General features: G+C 38.0%; 3 protein-coding genes across 3 annotated transcripts; 1 reads left to right on the top strand and 2 right to left on the bottom strand.

Annotated features, from left to right (window-relative positions):
• Positions 1-1,530: 1,530 nt before the first annotated feature.
• On the bottom strand, positions 1,531-9,104 carry LOC124640672 (serine/threonine-protein kinase 40-like). The gene is made up of 8 exons (XM_047178552.1): positions 8,494-9,104; positions 7,200-7,343; positions 6,413-6,646; positions 5,916-6,048; positions 5,256-5,436; positions 4,278-4,371; positions 3,782-3,985; positions 1,531-3,388 (listed from the first exon to the last, which is right to left on the bottom strand). Exons 1-8 carry the CDS (start codon positions 8,827-8,829, stop codon positions 2,795-2,797), a joined length of 1,920 nt encoding a protein of 639 aa, XP_047034508.1. The 5' UTR covers positions 8,830-9,104; the 3' UTR covers positions 1,531-2,794.
• Positions 9,105-9,280: 176 nt separating this feature from the next.
• On the top strand, positions 9,281-13,432 carry LOC124640671 (AFG3-like protein 2). The gene is made up of 2 exons (XM_047178551.1): positions 9,281-11,107; positions 11,945-13,432. The coding sequence occupies exons 1-2, from the start codon at positions 9,658-9,660 to the stop codon at positions 12,811-12,813; spliced, it is 2,319 nt and encodes a 772-aa protein (XP_047034507.1). The 5' UTR covers positions 9,281-9,657; the 3' UTR covers positions 12,814-13,432.
• Positions 13,433-14,593: 1,161 nt separating this feature from the next.
• On the bottom strand, positions 14,594-19,212 carry LOC124640736 (transcription initiation factor TFIID subunit 3). The gene is made up of 2 exons (XM_047178641.1): positions 19,002-19,212; positions 14,594-18,847 (listed from the first exon to the last, which is right to left on the bottom strand). Exon 2 carries the CDS (start codon positions 18,826-18,828, stop codon positions 15,307-15,309), a length of 3,522 nt encoding a protein of 1,173 aa, XP_047034597.1. The 5' UTR covers positions 18,829-18,847; positions 19,002-19,212; the 3' UTR covers positions 14,594-15,306.
• Positions 19,213-19,445: the final 233 nt, after the last annotated feature.

A 19,445-nucleotide genomic window follows, 5' to 3' on the forward strand; every position in this document is an offset into this window, starting at 1 on the left:
ATATTAATTAGCCATGACCTGATAACCTTCTATACTATTCTATTTTTATTTATGGGAATCCATGTCGATGCCAACGTGCAACGTGATGTCGACGATTCTGCCAATGACAAGCGGGTTGAGAACTGATAACCTTCAATATCAAGTATACTTAATACCTTTCTAGATCCAATGGATCTAGAATGGTCACTCTTTTTGATGTGGATGATCGATTTCAAAAAGAGTGACCATGGAGTTTCTTGCCGGCCCTTCACCAGAGACCAACTTTTTGGAACCGTGAAACTAGTGTGACGTTTCATAAGAGCCTGCAAAGGCCTATTTGAAAAAAAAATACTTTCTCAATGCCATCTTTTTCATGAGATTTTGGGAAATCTCTTATTTTGTCTATTGGTCAAGCATTACATTCGAAAGCCGCGTCACATATTACTTGCATAATAGAAACGCATACTTAGTACCAGTAGTTACTCGATAAAGAACCACTGAACATCTAAAACTATTCAAATCCGAAATGTTCATAAAACAGCTAAACATAATGAATCACATCGGCTATGTTAAAGCCGAACAATCTAGGCGTTAATATATATCAAAAGGAGTTGCAAAATTAAGAAGAATATATTAAATCACACCTCCTTGCAGCAAAAAGATAGGTAGTAATTTTACTATACCCTATTCACCGAGCCGTTAGCCAAAACGTAAACAAAGAATGACACTTTTTCAAGATGGCGGGTATAACCCGACCGATGACAAAACGTCACATTTTTATGTAAAACAAGCTTGTGCTTGTGCCAGCGACTTCGTCCGCGTTAGATTCGGACTTTGTGCAAAGAGTTAAACGTGTTATTCTGAGTCAACCATAAAAGATAGACATATACCGTCTTACCACAAAAACTTTTAAACGTCAGTTTAAGCCTTGTCTAAAAAAATGACAAATTATGACGTTGACATACGGTTCATTTTGCAGCCACAATTTTTTTAGACAAGTGTAAATCAGGTGTTTAAGTTTTTGTAGTAAGGCCAATACTGTCAGGGTATATTTTTTACATAATTTTAAGGAGATCATTTCCGTCATACATGGTTTCTGTGTAGCTTTAACCATTAAGGCTGCACACGCGACGGAAGCATAAAAAATGGAGTAACTTCTCCCGTTTTCCCAACATTTACCTTCACTGCTCTGCTCCTATTGATTGTAGCATGATGAAAAGTATCCTATAACCTGCCCAGGAGTATGAAGAATCATTGTACCAAGTTCAGTGGTTTTTGTTTCCATAACGAACATACAGACAGACAGACAGACAGACAAAAATTTTACTGATTGCATTTTTGGCATCAGTATCGATCACTTATCACCCCCTTATAGTTATTTTGGAAATATATTCAATGTACAGAATTGACCTCTCTACAGATTTATTATAAGTATAGATGTTCGCAGTATCTGTGGTCTACAATTTAGTAGGGTTCTATGTCTGACAGTCAAGTCTTCTAGATTCTTTTACATATAAACGATTTAATACATGTTTAATTAAAATTAAGAAAATAATTTACGGCATTTATTATATTTGATTTCAAATAATTCTGAAAGGATTACATAAGTCCTACAGACATCGTTCTAAAATATCATTTTTAATGTTGTCAGTGTATTACTTGCGTAGTTATTTTTATAAAATATGTTCACTACTTCAAATGTGACTTATAAAGAACCCTTTTTATGGTTTGTTTACCATTTGGCTCATGGCTCCGTGAATAGGGTATAGTGTAATTTGCGCCAATCTTAATGGCAGAAGACAGTCGCGAACCGACATTAAGTTTGGCACGAACTATACAATCATATTCCACTTTTTATGTGGTTGTAAATATAAATATTGTTGTACAATACTTATATCCTTACTTTTGCAACCCACAAACTATTTTGCTTAATTTTAAACAAATATACTTAAAATTAATACAGTGCTAATTTACAAGTATCAGACTTAAACGATTATAAAGAAGGAAATCGTAACAGATATTAAATTCCGTTCATACTGCAAAACTAAATTCAATTGCCTCGCTAAGACAAACTTACTGCCAAATAAAAAAGGACTCTAGGGCCATTGCAACAAAGTCTTTTCGTGTTTCATTTGTTTTGGCAGTAAAATAAATTGGTTTCAGCCAGTAATTAGCAATACAATATTTTCTTAATTTTTTTTTAATGTTTGCGTCGGCCGATCTCCACGGAAATTTATTTGTGGTTTTAGAAAATAAAACATACAATTGGCATATATCGAATCAAATCAATGAAGTCTTGTTCGTTTTTGGCAGGCATTAAGTCACTTCTTTCATGATTACATAGACATTTATATTCAGTTGAGCACTTATTAAATAACAACTGGGCCCAGACTCCCAGAGCCGAAAAGGCAAGTTTTTAAACAACCAATAGGATTCCTCTACTCGGGTATAGGTCTGAGTGGGCAGAGACCATTTGTTTGAATAAATAAATTCTATTGGTTGTTCAAAAACTCGGTGTCTCGACCTTAGCTATACCATCAACACATTGATCATAGATTAAACACATAGCTACAAAAGTAATTAGAATCTATCTGCATACATACTTAGGCCTTTAGTCTAAAATTAAACTCAAGAACAAATAATTTCGTAAAATCATTTGATTGATTAAAAAAAATTCTAGATCCATACTTAAGTATCTTTCTAGAATACATGTGAAACAAAATATCAAATTAGAAAATTTTCCATAGACATAAAATATACTTGGGTTGCTACACTTACCAATTTTTTTTAATCTGTCTATTACTCTAAAGAGGTTTTAATCAACGTCGGAAGGGTCAACGTGAGGCCTCGGGTGATTAACCACAGCTTCCGAATTAATCGTATGAACAGGCGCCGGATTCATAATCCTATTCCCATTCACTCTAGAAAGATCTAGAACCGGCAATCGTAACACGTAATCGTTGTCCCAACCCCTAGACCGAGATTCGGACCACTGTATAACTCTGAAATCTGCAGAATTTTGTCCCGAAGTGGTCGCTATAGGGTTGAGTCTCGGAATGCGTTGTGCTAAGCTGTGAAGTCTGGAATTCTGTGGTCTTTCTTGTCTTGTTTCGGGGACGAAATTGGGTGCATCTGGTCTGCGATTTGGTTCTGGTCGCGAAGGTTGGTTGGAAGCAAACATATGTTGGTACCTGGCTATTTCGCAGGGCAGAAGTGGTCGGGCATCCCTTCCGATTCTCTGAACGGTGATTTGTCGCTGGTTTTGCTGGTTGGGGGATGTGATGGATGAAGAATCAACGGCTGTGTGGGTGGGATGGATGATGATGCTGTTTTGGTTCACTCGGGTGGGTGATGGGAAGTTTAGAGCGAGGAAGTCTGGTAGAGGCACGCAGAATACGCCCAGTTCATCCTGTGGACATAAAGTAAGAATGTATTGAATGAATTGACAATTGAATCCTGGCAAAAAGTAGACAGAATCTTTGAATAAGATAGGTGAAATCACGACATAGTATAAAACAAAGTCGCTTTCTCTGTCCCTATATCCCATGTATGCATAATTCTTTACGCAATGGATTATGATGCGGTTTTTTTTAAATAGACAGAGTGATTGAAGAGGAAGGTTTATATGTATAATAACATGCACCCGTGCGAAGCCGGGGCGGGCGGCGGGCGGGGAGTTTTATATAAAATCGTAGACAGAAACAAAATCAGTGGAATGCAGAGTATAAGAAATAATTATGCCTTTTTAACACACAATAACATTATTTTCTATGTACAATATTAGTTTCAAACACAAACTTACCGCAGGATTAGGCGGCCTCTCAATATGAGTGTCAGGTATATTGAGAAAGGGTTTCCTATCCACTTCACTAGAAGACTGGACGGTATTCGGCGATTTCTCTTTATTTTCTTCCTCTAAAGGTACATCGGGAACTACTTGTAAATCTTCGGGCGGGTTTGGAATGGTGACGTAGCTTGCTATAATGCTAGAAAGCTGGTCTAGTACCTGTGAAAATAAAGTTGGGAATAGCGACATCTGTTGGTTGACATTGGAAATTGTTTCTTATTGCTATTGAAAGATGGCGTTTGTCAAAAATGAACGACCAATTTATTTTGTGCACATTCTCAGTTCTGTTACAATTCATACTTTCATTTTTTTCAAAATTTCTTACTTTACATACTTGGTGATAATGAAATGTACTCTGACTATTTTATATTGTAAAGTAATGTAGTTGTAAGTCAAAAATAGTTGTAAGAAATTTTTGTTTTCCTAATAAAGTAGAATCACTATATCTTACCTCATCAGCCATTAGTCTATGTTTGGGATCTTTGACCAGCAACCTTTGTATTAGGAACACAGTGTTGTCGGACACTTGCACAGAGTTGCCATCTCTGTAAATGAAAATAAAAAAACATTTATTTGTAATGCCTATGAAGTCTTGAACTTCAGTTGTTAGTCTGGCCGAAGTAAACATATACAATTGACGATCAGCAGTACATCACAACCGGACAATCTTGATAGCAGTCATTATGGGTCCGTTCAGACAGACCGGCGGATCGGAGAGGTGAGCAAATTATTAACACGTTGAAAATTGAGTACTTAGTATTTGAAGTAAGGTTTATTTTTGCATGCGCTCTGCTTTTGACATTAAGAATGCTCGAATGCGCTCGTTGTGAAATAATAAGAGGAGCCGACCATACGGTCCCATACTGGTATGGGAACTGTCCGTAAAGCATGGTATTCTATTAAAAGAATTTGAAAAATCTCTATCCTACATGATAAAAAAAAATCATAATATAAAATACTCACGGCCCGGGTAACTGGGTTGAGGTGGTCTGATAGGGCAGTCGCTACTTGTAAAACATGGGTACTCAGCTGCATCCGGTTAGACTGGAAGCCGACACCAATATAGTTGGGAAAAGGCTCGGGAGATGATGATAAAAATACTCACGGCGGTATATTATAATTGGCAGCCTGTATCCTACTAAACAGCTGAGCTAGACTGGTATCGCAGAATGGAAACTGTCCGTAAAGCATTGTGTATAAAACCACGCCTAGAGCCCACATGTCTGATGGCTTGCCTAGGTAAGGCTTTTTGAAATAAAGTATAGTTATCGGCACGGATAATGAGCTCTCGGCGGGAGAGTGGGGATCGCTTTGCGCACTGTACACTTAAGGCAATAAACCAAAAAATCACTTCTGCACGGTGAAGGTCAGGTCTCGTCTCAATATCCTTGTCGATAATTATATTTTATTATAAAAAAAGAATACTTACGGTGGTATATTATAATTAGCAGCCTGTATCCTGCTAAACAGTTGTGCTAGACTGGTATCGCAGAATGGGAACTGTCCGTAAAGCATGGTGTACAAGACAACGCCTAGAGCCCACATGTCCGACGGCTTGCCTAGGTAAGGCTTGCAGAGTAACACGTCTGGGGAGATGTAGGCTGGTGATCCTGAAAGTTAATTAGTTTTTGTGGTAAGTTACACTATAGAAAATTGCACTGAACTTGTGTAAAACTCGTACCAAAATAAAAGCGTATAATTATTCTTTATTTATAGGTGGACTAGCCTCCGTTAGCAGTGCACTCACTTACCGAGGGAACTACTTCTTGATCTCGCCTATATACTATTGTCCGGTTTAGTGAGAATTCATCCAGTAGTTTTAGTGTGAAAGAGGAAATCAAACATGCATACAAACTTTCATATTTCTTAAGGTTTACACTACCCAAGTACATATTTATACAGCAAACAAAATTATGCCAAAGTGTCATCTTTCCTCGTCTGATTGTTTGTCTATTTATTCATACACAATAAACTCTAACACGGATTATAATGCAGCTTTCACCCACCAGTAAGAAATTTGTATATTTTTTTATATCCGCCTGAATCTTGGACACTATTATAAGAAATACTAAAATTATTTGTGAATTACCTCTCTGATCCTTCAAAAGGTCCCGGTCACTACCGAGATGGGTGCCCAAACAGAAGTTGGTGATGATAACCCGGCCTGTCCGTTGATTCAGCACTATATTGCCCAACTTCAAGTCCCTATGCACAATATTCCTCTGAAAAATTAAGCGTTATGTAATTAGAAACTAGTTTGTCAGCTAAAAAGACACGCATGTAGAGGGGCATGTCATTTTAATTTAGATGAACTATAAAAGGTACTTATTTATAGGACATGCTTGGCTTTTAAACTGTGACCATATTCACAAAATTTTCAATTTTGACAAGGCGATGTTGAAAAAACACGAGTTCGCAGTACCTTAATATAGTAGAATTTTGTAGTACATATCTTTTTACTCTAAAATTCTACATCGTACAGTTACGAGTACAAGGCTACTTGATTTTTATCTAAATAATGTGTACACTGGTACATACACTTTTTGACTCAAAAAAGAATTTACCTAATACAAATAAAAAACTCACCTTATGCAAATTAGCGACAACCCTCACAATATCATAGAATATCAGTATAGCCTCTTTCTCCGGCACCTTCTTGACTTTAGTAACGTACTGCTGAAGGTTGACCAGCTCTGATCCTTTCTCACTGAACTGGTGAGAACTGACGCAATCCAGTACTAGGAAGAGACGCTGTCGAACCCGGCCCGTGTAGATAAAACCGTTGCCGTTTGGATTAGGCACTTCTTCTAATGCATGGTCCTGTAAATTGAGGAAAAACTATGAGTATACTTTTCTTAGCATTTTTAAAATAAGTTTCTACTTACACAAATGAAGTGAATGGGGCATGAAATTATGTATGTGTGAACGAGGCTTCGAAAATGCGGCACGCGGCGAGTCAGTCGTTTATTTCTTAGGTATTGGGCAAATAATGCGGCCAAGTCATTAAAAAATAACTGCATTGCCGCGATCGATAAGATCACGCCTCATATCGAATGTCAACTTGGGTAAAACCTCAAAAAAATATTTTATTTTGATCTTCCTGCTACAAGTTCAAGCATTCCTTCCTTAAGGATTTAGCTGAAATAACTTAATATTGCCTCTTGATATGCTGGTACCAATATTGGAATGAGTGTTAAAAATTGTGCTGTGAAATCATACACTGACTTTCTCTTATACTAGTATTCACTTCACAATGACAGTCTAATTTAACCCCTTGTAAGCTGGTGTGAGTATCCACACGAGACACAATTGATTTTCTGTTGTTCTCTAATTATCTGCATTCAAGCAGTTAATAAATAATTATCATCCTCACCTTATACAATCCGTGGTGGTGAATTACCCCATCTTGGTCCTTCAATAAGGACAGTAAAGAATATTCAGTATGCAGCAGCATCTTGCCTTGTCTATCATCTTGGGTTTCTGGCTGCCCTTCATTTCTTAGGGTTAAAATCTTCACCTGTAAAAGAATATTTTATAATGGGATCAGTGTATATAGAAACTACACAGAATTGTTCATGTCTTCTACTTGCACAATTTAAGCAAATGTGTTTTTGCATTAGCAATAGTAATTTTGTTACTCACTTATTATATTTTTTATTACCACTACTAGGAATTAGCATTATTAGGGACACAGTCATAATAGTTTTATAATAATAAACATTTGATGTGAAAACCCCAAAATGTGCTTTTTATCAGTTTTTTAGTATTAAGCCCATTTCATAGAATTCAATTAATTTTTATTACACAATATTTTTTTTAATGTGTAATATTCAAATTACAGATATTCATGAACTAGCTGAATGTTAAAAGATTTATTTGCCAAATTATATGTTTATAGTTTGGTTTAGCGGTTTTACTCTGGATTATTACATCAAGAATTAAAAATGCTATGATATAATTTTTTACTACAACTTTCTCAAGTTTTGGAAATAACAAATCAAACAGAACATTTTAATTGGGAAGGAAATGGAGATTTACTGTGCTTGTAAAGATTAACAAGTTCTATAAAGTTTATTAAAAGAATCTATCAATAAATCACAGAGTAAAAAATATTATAATGATCATGTCTTCCTACAATTTAATTGGCAGTTTACTTGCTAATCAAATATGAATAAATTATTTTTAATTATACAAGACTTTACTGAGAATTTACGGAAATGATGACACAGGCAGAACCCGTATCATTTCATAGCTATTGCACAAAGTCAAGAAATAAAACTGTAAAAATGAAAAATATTGCATCATTTTAATGTAAAGTTTTTGATTAAAAATTATTGTGTAAAAAGTTCAATGATGGAGTTATTAAACCTCATTAGATATTATTAAAAAAAAAAATAGATAATTATGTATGTAATTGAGGCCCTTAGTAAGTCAGGAAAGGCTAATGGACAGAAAAACCGCAATAATTTTCATACAATTCGCTGACCAATGATTTAAATTAAAAACTCTGTAGAGGTAAAGAAAATTGAGAGAACTTGCAATCAGATAGCAGTATCAATAGCAAATAGACACACCTCCGCCCCTAAGACCACTCACTGACCCACACAATCAATGCACCTAATGAAAACATGATAATTCTGTTTACAAATAAAATAAGTGGGTATTACCTGGTAAAACTCATCTGTTCTTTCCTTCCTAGCCAAGCACTGCACTATGCTTTTCACAGGACTCGGCCCGAGTTTAGGACCAAGGAGGTATGGACCCGCCTTACGAACCAGCTTGTCAGGAACTGGCGTTCCAGGTGCTGGCACATCATTCCTGTTATACGATACTTTAGCCCTCTTCGGCGAGTGGGGACCGAACTTTTTGGAGTTCTTTAAGACCCCACTAGACGTTGAGCTCGCGTACGCTGACACTCTAGCGATCTTCGGACTTGGTTGAAGTAACAAAGGTCGTGTCCTCTTTCCATGGTTCGAACTGCTTTCTGGCCTCTCTTGATCCATAACTATTTAGTGCAAATTCACTAGTTGATTTCAATCACTAATACAATGCTAATCACTATGTTTATGTAGGAGTCACTTGGAAGGTTTATGTTTTACTGGTTTTTTGCGATTGATGATGCGGAAGGAGTCGTTACGATGAAAATAATACAATGTTCGTAAGTCTGATTTATTTACCTACGAAATGAAAATGTCTGATTTTCGTTCAGAAACTAAGCGAGCATATGATCCACCCGTTGAACTTTATTTTCTTATTTAACTTACATTCAAGAGTCCTTTCAACTACAATATTTGCATTTTTTTGCCCTGCCTCTGCTAATTATTTAGTATTTTTAATTGCATTAAAATACTGATTTATTACTGATCAAAAAGAGCATAACTTCCGAACTTATTATCGATACCTCTTTGGTTATAAATTCATTCATATCATCACTCACTCACTCACCAACCATTCAACAAGCCACAATACTGTTTGTCACATGTCAAAAATGTTAAAAAAATACTGAAATAGCCGTGTAAAACCATTTTAAAAGGTGTTCCACAATCACAATATCTTGTGTTTAAGGTCAATAATTAATAATCTGATGGTATATTGAAATAGAATATTTGCTATGCTAACTCAGTTCAAATTATATCTTCTGTCGTGTGTAGAGGTCTTTACTCCTACTTTGACAGGTGAAGTGACAATCTGATTGTGACAGATTTTATAACCATGTTTGTCACGATATTTCACGATAGTATTTTGTGATCCCGTTTCCAACAGAATTGTGCAATAATAATAAAGAAACAATTATTCTGTACATAGTTAATAATAATTAAAATAAAATCAAAATGTGGAAAGGTTTGAGATTAACGCACTCTCAGTTAACTAAGTTTCACCACAATGGCCCGAAATTTCAACCAATCGGTGTCCCAGCGATAGATTCAGTATTGAACCAGTGGTACGAATTCTGCAAAAAGCCGCCTAAAGGATTTGAGAAGTACTTTCAGCCAGGCACAAGTCAGAAACAGGCGAAAAACCCGAATCCTGACAAAAACCCACCACCGCCGTCAAAAGGTGCGCAGCCTTCTTCCTCAAAACCAACGACAGCTCAGGACAAATGGAACATGAACATGTTCAGCGGTCCCGGTAGTGGCAACCGCAGCGGCTACGAAGGTCAGGATAAAGAGAAATGGATGATGTTTGGAGCAATGGGCATTGTGACAGTATTAGCATCTATCGCATACTTCGAACTTCGCTACAGAGAGATTAGCTGGCGAGATTTCGTTAATCTATATCTCCACAAAGGCGCTGTAGAAAAACTAGAAGTTATCAATAAAAAATGGGTGAGAGTAAAACTAAACCCAGGAGCAGCATTAGATGGGAAAGTGATTTGGTTTGCCATAGGCAGTGTGGACTCATTTGAGAGGAACCTAGAGAATGCACAGATAGAAATGAGTGTTGATCCTCCTAACTTCCTCCCAGTCATATACAAGACTGAGGTTGAAGCTTCCAGTTTAACAGGCATGCTGCCTACTATACTCATAATAGGATTTTTAATTTACATGATGAGAAGATCAGCAGATATGATGGGGCGAGGAGGAAGGAGGGGTGGTGGACTGTTTGGGGGAGTTATGGAGTCCACAGCAAAGTTGATCAACCCAACTGACATTGGAGTCAAGTTCCAAGATGTTGCTGGCTGTGAAGAAGCTAAGATTGAGATCATGGAGTTTGTAAACTTCTTGAAGAACCCCCAACAGTACATTGACTTGGGAGCTAAGATTCCTAAGGGAGCCTTGCTTACCGGCCCTCCTGGTACTGGTAAGACCTTACTGGCAAAAGCAACAGCTGGAGAAGCAAATGTGCCCTTCATTACAGTTTCAGGCTCCGAGTTCTTGGAGATGTTTGTGGGTGTTGGTCCCTCTAGAGTCCGTGACATGTTCTCCATGGCACGTAAACATGCGCCTTGCATTCTGTTCATTGATGAGATTGACGCTGTGGGCAGGAAAAGAGGAGGTCGCAGTTTCGGAGGTCACTCTGAACAGGAGAACACATTGAATCAACTTCTAGTTGAAATGGATGGGTTCAACACTACAACTAACGTTGTGGTCCTGGCTGCTACAAACCGAGTGGATATTTTAGATAAAGCCTTGCTAAGACCTGGCAGATTTGACAGGCAGATATTTGTTCCTGCTCCAGATATTAAGGGTCGAGCTTCAATTTTCAAAGTGCATTTGTCACCTCTGAAGACTACTATTGATAAGGAAAAGTTGGCGAGAAAGATGGCTGCACTTACACCAGGTAAATATTTACTTTTTATGTATCCAGGTCAATACATGATTTCATATTATATGTAAAGCAGCAGTATATCATCTTCCAAACTAATTTACTTACCCGACTACCCTTTACTTACCCATCCTGAAAACCTATTCAATATTTCTGCATTCATTTGTAATTAATTATGTTACTTTCCATAATATCAAGCCAAATTGGTGTGCTACAAGAAACTGTTATGTCCAGTATAAGACTCAGAGACTTGATGATATAATTTTTATAAAAGGGTGCTAGTATGGTGTACTATTAAACAATCATGTAAAACCGATTAGCACCCTTGTCTTGTCTATCTGGCACGGTAACTATTTTGTCATATATTTGAATTTTTATATTTATTATTAAAATTACCCAAAAATACAACATATTGCGACATTGTGACGCAGCATTTCTTCGTCTATTACTTGAATCACGCTCACCGTCGCTAGACACGGCTTACACTGCCAAACAACTGTTAATTGTCGTCCCAATTCACGATAATCAGTATAAGGGATGATTGAAGATAAAACATCTTTTGGAATATGTGCTCAGTCTAGTCGTTATGAAGCTACATCTATCCTGTCAATTGGCTTAACCACAAGCATTCTCATCTTCGCTACATTCATGTATCCCCTTTGTAGCCCAGTCTGACAAATAAATCATATTTCATCAAGGTGTCTTCAATTTTACCAAGCTTCTTAAACACACTCTTGGAATACATCATCGTCTACTTTAAGTTTGGACACTTTTACAATACTAGGCTCATTCTTATCGTATAACTGTATTTATGTCAACAAATTAAATTCATCTTTCACATTCTATTTCCAGGTTTTACCGGCGCTGACATCGCAAACGTCTGCAACGAAGCAGCTCTCATCGCCGCTCGAGAGTTAGCAAACGACATAACGATGAAAAATTTCGAACAAGCTATCGAGAGAGTTGTCGCTGGTATGGAAAAGAAATCTAATGTCCTTCAACCTGATGAAAGAAAGATCGTGGCGTACCACGAAGCTGGCCACGCAGTCGCCGGCTGGTTCCTACAACATGCCGATCCACTACTCAAAGTATCCATTATCCCCAGAGGAAAGGGTCTTGGATACGCACAATACTTGCCCAAAGAACAATACCTCTACAGCAAAGAACAGCTATTCGACAGAATGTGCATGACACTAGGAGGAAGAGTCAGCGAAGAAATTTTCTTCGGCAGAATAACAACAGGCGCCCAAGACGACCTCAAGAAGATTACGCAAAGCGCTTACGCACAAATTGTTCACTACGGCATGAACCCCAAAGTAGGCAATGTTTCATTCGAAATGCCCCAACCTGGCGAAATGGTAATCGATAAACCATATTCGGAAAAGACGGCCGAGTTAATCGATTCCGAAGTCAGAGAATTAATAAACGAAGCTCATGTCTTCACAACAGATTTGTTAACTAAGCATAAGGATAACATTGCTAAAGTTGCCGAGAGATTGCTAAAACAGGAGATTTTAAGTAGGGAGGACATGATTGAGCTTCTTGGTAAGAGACCCTTCCCAGAGAAGAGCACTTATGAAGAGTTTGTCGAAGGCACAGGCTCTTTAGACGAGGACACTTCGTTACCAGAAGGTCTCAAAGAGTGGAACAAAGAGAAAACATTTGTACCTCCTCCAGAAAGTTTAACACAGCCAGCGCCAAAACCACCTTCTGCCAAGTAATGAAATAAACCTTTGTTGTAGTTTTGAGTGTAGTCAGTTTTACGTGAAAATATTTTAATTACCTTTAAGATGTAAAGGTATTTTCTTTATTAACGTCTGTGGGCGTGTGAACATGACTTAGATTTGTTTTTTGTAGTCTGAGAACGAATTGATTATCAGGAAATGGTATCAGCATTTACTGTCGAATGTTAGGTTTACAAACGAAAGTGAAGACGTTAGAGAACGTTTGCATTAACATTTCAACAAATAATCATAATGTTTCAAACATTTGTATAGCTGCTTCACTATTGCTGTTTTGTAAAATAAACAAATTCCAGTCACTTGATGTTATTTTTATTTTTTTTAATACTTATTCTGCTTGTAGTGTTGTTACGTCTAAACAATTATAACTCGTCTGTTTTATAAATAACAAATGGCTTTTAAAATATCTATATATGGAATGAAAATTTAACTAAATTTAATTCGATCAATGTAGTATGTAAATTAATTGTAACAAGTGTTAATTAATTGTGAAAAAGTTTAAAGGGTCTATATCCGTTCAAGCCGTTACTTTATTAAACTGAGAGAAATAGCTTAGTAAATACTTCTGTTGATTTTAACAATAGATTTTTATGTTCAACAATATCTTTTATTTATGTGACCTTTGCTTGGACCTCCTTCATACATACAATACACCATCGGAAAGGACGTAGGTAGTTCTCGGTCCTCGACCTGACTTTACCAGGGGCCCGATTCTCCTAAGTTAATAATGTCAAAATTGAATAGAAAACGAATCGCAATATGATCGCAATAGCAGTTTTAACCATATCGGGCATTCTGCTACTAATAAAAGACCAATCGTATTCGATTGACATTTGATTGGTGTGCGATTGGTCTGCTATTTTGGTGATTTTGGTCTATACGGTAGTTTGCTGTACAATCATTTTGCAATCGTAAATCATTTGCAGACAAAACGATTCATTATTGAATGACAGAAAAGGATAAAAATGTTTATTTCAAAGAAAAAATAGCGGAATGCCACATACGCTTCAATCGTAATCGAGTCGGGATTGGATCTCAGTCGAATCGAGTCGAACGTCAATCGAAGGTCGCTTAAGTAAAATTAGGAGAATCGGGCCCCAGGTAAGTAGGAAGGTAATAATTCATAGTAGGTTCACTCCACTATTCAAGTCTGAAGTCAGTCACAATGCCAAAAGTTGTTTACCACAGTTATGTCCTTGATACATGCCCACTGTGTAAGAAATAGGTAACTATACATACCTACTCGAATGCATAAAAGTACAAATAGGCGTGATAATTGCTATGCACACGCAGTTGTATATAAGTACTTACATAGTAATATTGTTAAAGTACCTGCTATCATACTATGTGTCTGACCTTGATTGATATGGTTATACATGATGCAATTGCGTTGAGCTTTTCTTAGTTCATTATAAATTCTTATTCAATACACTCTGATTTAGAAGGCTAATCACCTCTGCCGAAATCGGCTTGAAGATAGAGCGATAAAATTTGGCGGCAAATTGTCTACGCACCAGTCATATGCGGCCGGTCACTTTTATTTACAAGAATGGAGCGGGAAATATGAATAGTATGAAGCTAATGTAATCATTTGTTTGTATCTAGACGAATCGTGCGTTGTGCATGTTTTTGACCGGCCCGGCGTGTTATTGTTGCTCTTTTGACAGGCTAGCGAACTTGTATTTTTCAGATAGGCAGGAGGAAGGAAGTGGTTATGATTGGAGTGGTCACATGGTAAGGATTAAAATAACTTACTACATTTCGAGTACCAATATATTTAATTGGCCACTGGCTGAAATTAAAAATTTACATTTGCCTCCCCTCCAAGTAAGTCGAATGCAGTAGGGCAGGCACTTTCGCGCGGGAAACACATATCCTTGTCTCGCGTTATAAAAACGTTCAGACTACAGGAACAGCGCGACTATGCCTGCCCTGTACAAAAATTGAAGGAACAACTTCAACAAAAAAAAAACAGGGTTATATTAAAATTATAATATGAAAATATTCAAATATCAGCTGAAAATACATCCAGCCTTATTTCTGTTTATTTAAATATTCACTACATTTACTTTATACATCACCAATTTCTTAAGTAAATTCAGTTTTTGTACAATATAAAAAGAATCTTATATTATCATCTATGTTTACACGCGAGAAGTGTATAACACGCCCGCAATCGCATTACAGCTTGATCTAACCGAGCGAACGAGAAATAAAGAGAAATCGTAACAAAATATTTAAAATTATGGTAATTATTACAAGTAACTACACTATTTTTATGTTCAACATTTTATGTCAATATTCATTATTATCTATACTTAATTGAAGCCTATGATATAACATTATAAATGATGAAAAACATTTTCTTCATGATATCATTCAACAATTAATCCATTAACAACATGCATCCATTTACTCGTATCTATCGAACGGAAAATTATCACTAATCTCAGTAACAACAAAAGGTCCATATCAATGACAGTCTCTAATTTTTTCCCCTTTGGGTTTTCGGCCCCTCTTTTTACCGGAGGAAGTGACACCGGCGAGCGCCATTGCGGCACGTTTGGCGAGACACGACTTACAAAACCAGTCTTCTGTGGCGCCGGGCTCTTCCGTGATGCCGACGCACACCCAGTGATACCAACCGTCGCAGCCGTCACAACCGATCATAGGCGAGCCGTTGTCCGGCCGGCCACACGCGGGACATACCCAAATCTTATTGCCGTGTTCGTCCACGTAATAGGGTGTAGGTAATGGCCCGGTCGGCCTCTCGACGGGCGCTGGAGGCGGCGGAGCTGGTGCCGGTTCTTCCGAAATCGATGCAACGTCATCGTCAAAGTTTTCCACGTGCCCTTTCTTGCACAGCGGTTTAATTAATATCCTTTTATATTTCGAAGAGGAGGATGGAGTATTTTTTCGGGGCGGCGAGCTCCCGGACGGCGGCGAAGACGAGTGGCCTTCGATCTCTGCGATGTGGTTGTGTTTTGAATGTTTTGGTTTTGGTGGCCGCGTCACCAGTGCAGATATTTGCGCGAGCTCTGGGGAACGACTGTGTTCTCTCGACAGCGGCTCTTCTTTCATCGGTGATTCCTCCTCCTCGTCTTCCTTTTTTATCACCGGTTTGATGTTTAATTTGTATAAATCTGGCGAGCTTGGTGGCATTGGTGAATTTGAATTCGACGAGCTCAGTTTAAGCGTAAGCTTCGGAACTAAGCCGTCAGCCAGTTTTTCCTTCTTTTTCTCCTTCTTTTCTTTCTTTATTTTATCTTTAAGCTCTTGCCTCTCCTCCTTTTCTCTCTTCTTGTCAGATTTATCCTTGTTCTTATCTTTTTTATCCTTTTTCTTCTTAATTTTTATGCCATCCTTATCTTTCTCCTTCTTTTCTTTTTTATGTGACTTATCCTTTTTCTTTTCAGAGTTATCTAATTCTTTCTCCTGTGGTATTTCTGGAGATGGAGCTCTGACAGGCTCTGGTTCTGGCTCAGGTTTCTTTTCGACCACTGGTTCTGGTGTGGGCAAACGTGGCGGGACGGGCGACTGCCGAGGTGGCTCGAGTCTGACCGGGTCCACTTTAGGAGGATTTAATTCGATAGTGATATCTGGCGTGACAGGTGGCATTTTAAACATGTTCGACTTGTGATCTTTATGCGACTTGGACTTATGCTTCTGTAAAATGTTTGGAATGGTTTGAGATTTGTGCTTGTCGTGTCGGTCCTTTTCTCGTCCCATCATCGGAGACTTATGCATGCCTCTGTCATCGTCATTATCAACGGGAATCACTTCTAAGCTAGGACGACGACGTAACATTGGAGGTATTTTCATAGGGGAAGATCTGGATGGGTGAGGGAAATTACCCATTGGGATAAGTGGATTTCGTATACCAGGGTTCATTCCACCAGACAAGAAACTAGGTCCGGGAATCAAACCAGGTCCACCTGCACCTAATGCAAATGGATTGGTGAGCAAATTCGAAGGTGGTATTCCTCTTAGTGCTGGATTATTGGCCAACTCAGCTAGAAATTCACTGCCAGGTATTAATCCAGGTGTAGGTATTAAGCCTGGACCAGGCATTAAACCTCTCCCTGGAGTCATAGCAGGGAAGAATGGGAAACCAGGTGGCATTTGTGGCAACTTTGATTCATTCTTTGGCCTACTTGCTTTGGGTGGTTTCGCACCACTCATTTTCAAACTCTGCTTTTCAGCTTGGGCTATCTCTAATGCTATCTGTTTCTTCAATAATTTTGCTTCTAGTTTTGCAGCTTTATCTTTCTTGTCCTTATGTTTCTTTTCCTTCTTAATTTTTGGACTGACACTAGCTATATCTTTGGGATAAGGTACCTGCAAGGATTTATTAATTGATATACTAGGACGATGTTCTGTTGGCGGAGCTCTAGAAGCCATAGGATGCACATCTATAGAATCATCATCAATATTTATCACTTCATCAGTCCTCAAGTCCATAACTTTAGACAAATCTACAGCACTATTATCATTATTGTTCACGACTGGCTCTTCAGTTTTCACTCTAACATTTTCATGCGATCTACTTTCAATTGCATTATCATGTGCAGAATTTTGTAACCTTGAGATCATTGTATCAGACTGTAACTTTTCATGAACAACCTCTGGAGTGATTTTATCTTCTTTCGATTTGTTCGATATTCTTTTAAATATATTAATCTTTGATCTATCTGGTTGAGAGGCCAATTTCTCCTCTTCTTCAATAACTTCTTTTTTAATTTCCACTTCTGGTACAAAGGAATTAGTGGAAGGATGTGATTTATGTACAGGAATTGAATTAGAAACAAGTGGCGATTTTGAAATAGGTATTTTCCTTGGTACAGGGATTGTATCCTCTGTTATTACTGAGTTTTTGGGCACAACTGGTGGTGCCGGTGGTGGTAGATCAACAGGCTCCTGCTTGATATGAGGAATCGGTCTGATAGGTTCAGCCACAGGTGGTGGTGGAGGCATCGCAGATCTTGAGGGTGGTTGTGGAGGCGGTGTCGCCTTAGGCGCTGGCATAGTCACGTGATTATGATGTGTAGGATGAACATCCTTATTTTTCATTGGATAACCAGGTGGATACTTATTCAATTTACTACTATCCTTAGATTTACTACCCTCACCCTTATGACTCTTATCTTTTCGTTTACTTTTCATAACTTTACCATTCAATAACTTATTCTTCTTAGATTTCTTATCACTTTTCTCTACTAGTGGTGCCTTCATTACATTAGAATGATGTGAATTTGCTTTATGTTTGTCATAATGTTTATCTGACATAATAGCAGGAGGTCGAGCCTCAGGCAGTTTACCCTCACGTGCCGGAGACAAGAAACCAGACATTGTCATCATCACACTACTGATTTCTCTAGTCCTTTCCTCCTCATCCAAACGTAACCTTGGTCTTTTACTGTTGGGTAATGAAACAGGATCAGTGGGTCTCTTGAATATTTCCTTGTTTTTGTCAGGGCTGTCAGTGACTGAAATTTCTGGACTTGTACATGTTGCATTATTATTGTCAACATTATCAATGCCGTTTTGACGTATCTCAACAGTTCCTGCCACAACAGGTGTGTCCCTCTCTTTTTCCGGGTACATAGGTGGCAGGTGCTCGTGCACATGCATAGGTCTCGTGACCACTTCATGGCTGCCAGGTTTGAGAAAGTTCAAATTGGATTCTTTAGGTTTAGGGAACTTTTCAGAGGTTACAGGCGGTGGCACGGGTGGAACGCACCTTGTATACTCTGTCAACTCTGGTAAATGAATGTGTAGGTCACGAAATACTAATCCTAAGTCATGTAAATTTGGTTCAGTCCTATTAAATTGTTCGGCGTATCTATTTGCTTGTGTCCCAAGTGACCTTATATACTTTTCCAGCACATGCACCAATATGTCCAGTGGAGTTGAGTTTATACCGTTCCATCCTATAGTTTGGCATATTTGCGCAACATTCCTTCGCAGTATCTCGCGGGCGTACGCCTCTGACATTATGACACCAACAAGTTATCTGGAACAAACGAATATATCGTATTTACTACGATAGTCCACAGCTAATTGAACATCAAACATGTAATTTGTCGTATTCGTCATGTTTACAATCATATAGAATCGTGTTACGAACGTTAGGACTCCTGAAACAGCAAATCTCATGATTTTTATACCTGCAAGTGTCTAGTAGTACAGAGTCGTGATTCCGAATGGGTGAAAATTTCACGTTTGGAACACACATGTATGCTTCACTACAATCTTAAAAACTCAAGGATAATTTATAAAAACACATAAATCGTTTACAATGCAAAATAACGAAGTGTTTACGTAAAAACTTCTCAGCATTCTAAAAACACAGTGCCCCGTGCGCCATGATTGCATTTTGGGTTGTCAATGTTCAGTGTTGCTCTGCTAAAATAATTAAAAGGCGGTCTATTATGGATGCGTTCATAGCACATTTCTATTATATTATAACATGACAAACTATTTTTAGAGTGTTACCCCACTTGGTATAGGACATGATGGGGGGCCATTTGGCTTTTTTGTCGAAGCAGGGAAGCCCGGAAGTAAAATGGTATTCCCCTACGACTTTGGTTCGCAAAGTCCCAATAAAATGA

The sequence above is a fragment of the Helicoverpa zea genome, chromosome 21, assembly GCF_022581195.2.
Source record: "Helicoverpa zea isolate HzStark_Cry1AcR chromosome 21, ilHelZeax1.1, whole genome shotgun sequence".
NCBI classification, from domain to species: Eukaryota; Metazoa; Arthropoda; class Insecta; order Lepidoptera; family Noctuidae; genus Helicoverpa; species Helicoverpa zea.

Bases quoted from the DNA above. Each gene is read 5' to 3' on its own strand.
- LOC124640672 (XM_047178552.1), bottom strand. From the start codon at position 8,829: ATGGATCAAGAGAGGCCAGAAAGCAGTTCGAACCATGGAAAGAGGACA. The intron at 6,647-7,199 runs GTGAGGATGATA...CTCAATTTACAG, and splicing joins ACCACCACGGATTGTATAAG to GACCATGCATTAGAAGAAGT. The intron at 3,389-3,781 runs GTAAGTTTGTGT...TTATGTCCACAG, and splicing joins AGAGGCCGCCTAATCCTGCG to GATGAACTGGGCGTATTCTG.
- LOC124640671 (XM_047178551.1), top strand. From the start codon at position 9,658: ATGTGGAAAGGTTTGAGATTAACGCACTCTCAGTTAACTAAGTTTCAC. The intron at 11,108-11,944 runs GTAAATATTTAC...TTCTATTTCCAG, and splicing joins GATGGCTGCACTTACACCAG to GTTTTACCGGCGCTGACATC.
- LOC124640736 (XM_047178641.1), bottom strand. From the start codon at position 18,828: ATGTCAGAGGCGTACGCCCGCGAGATACTGCGAAGGAATGTTGCGCAA.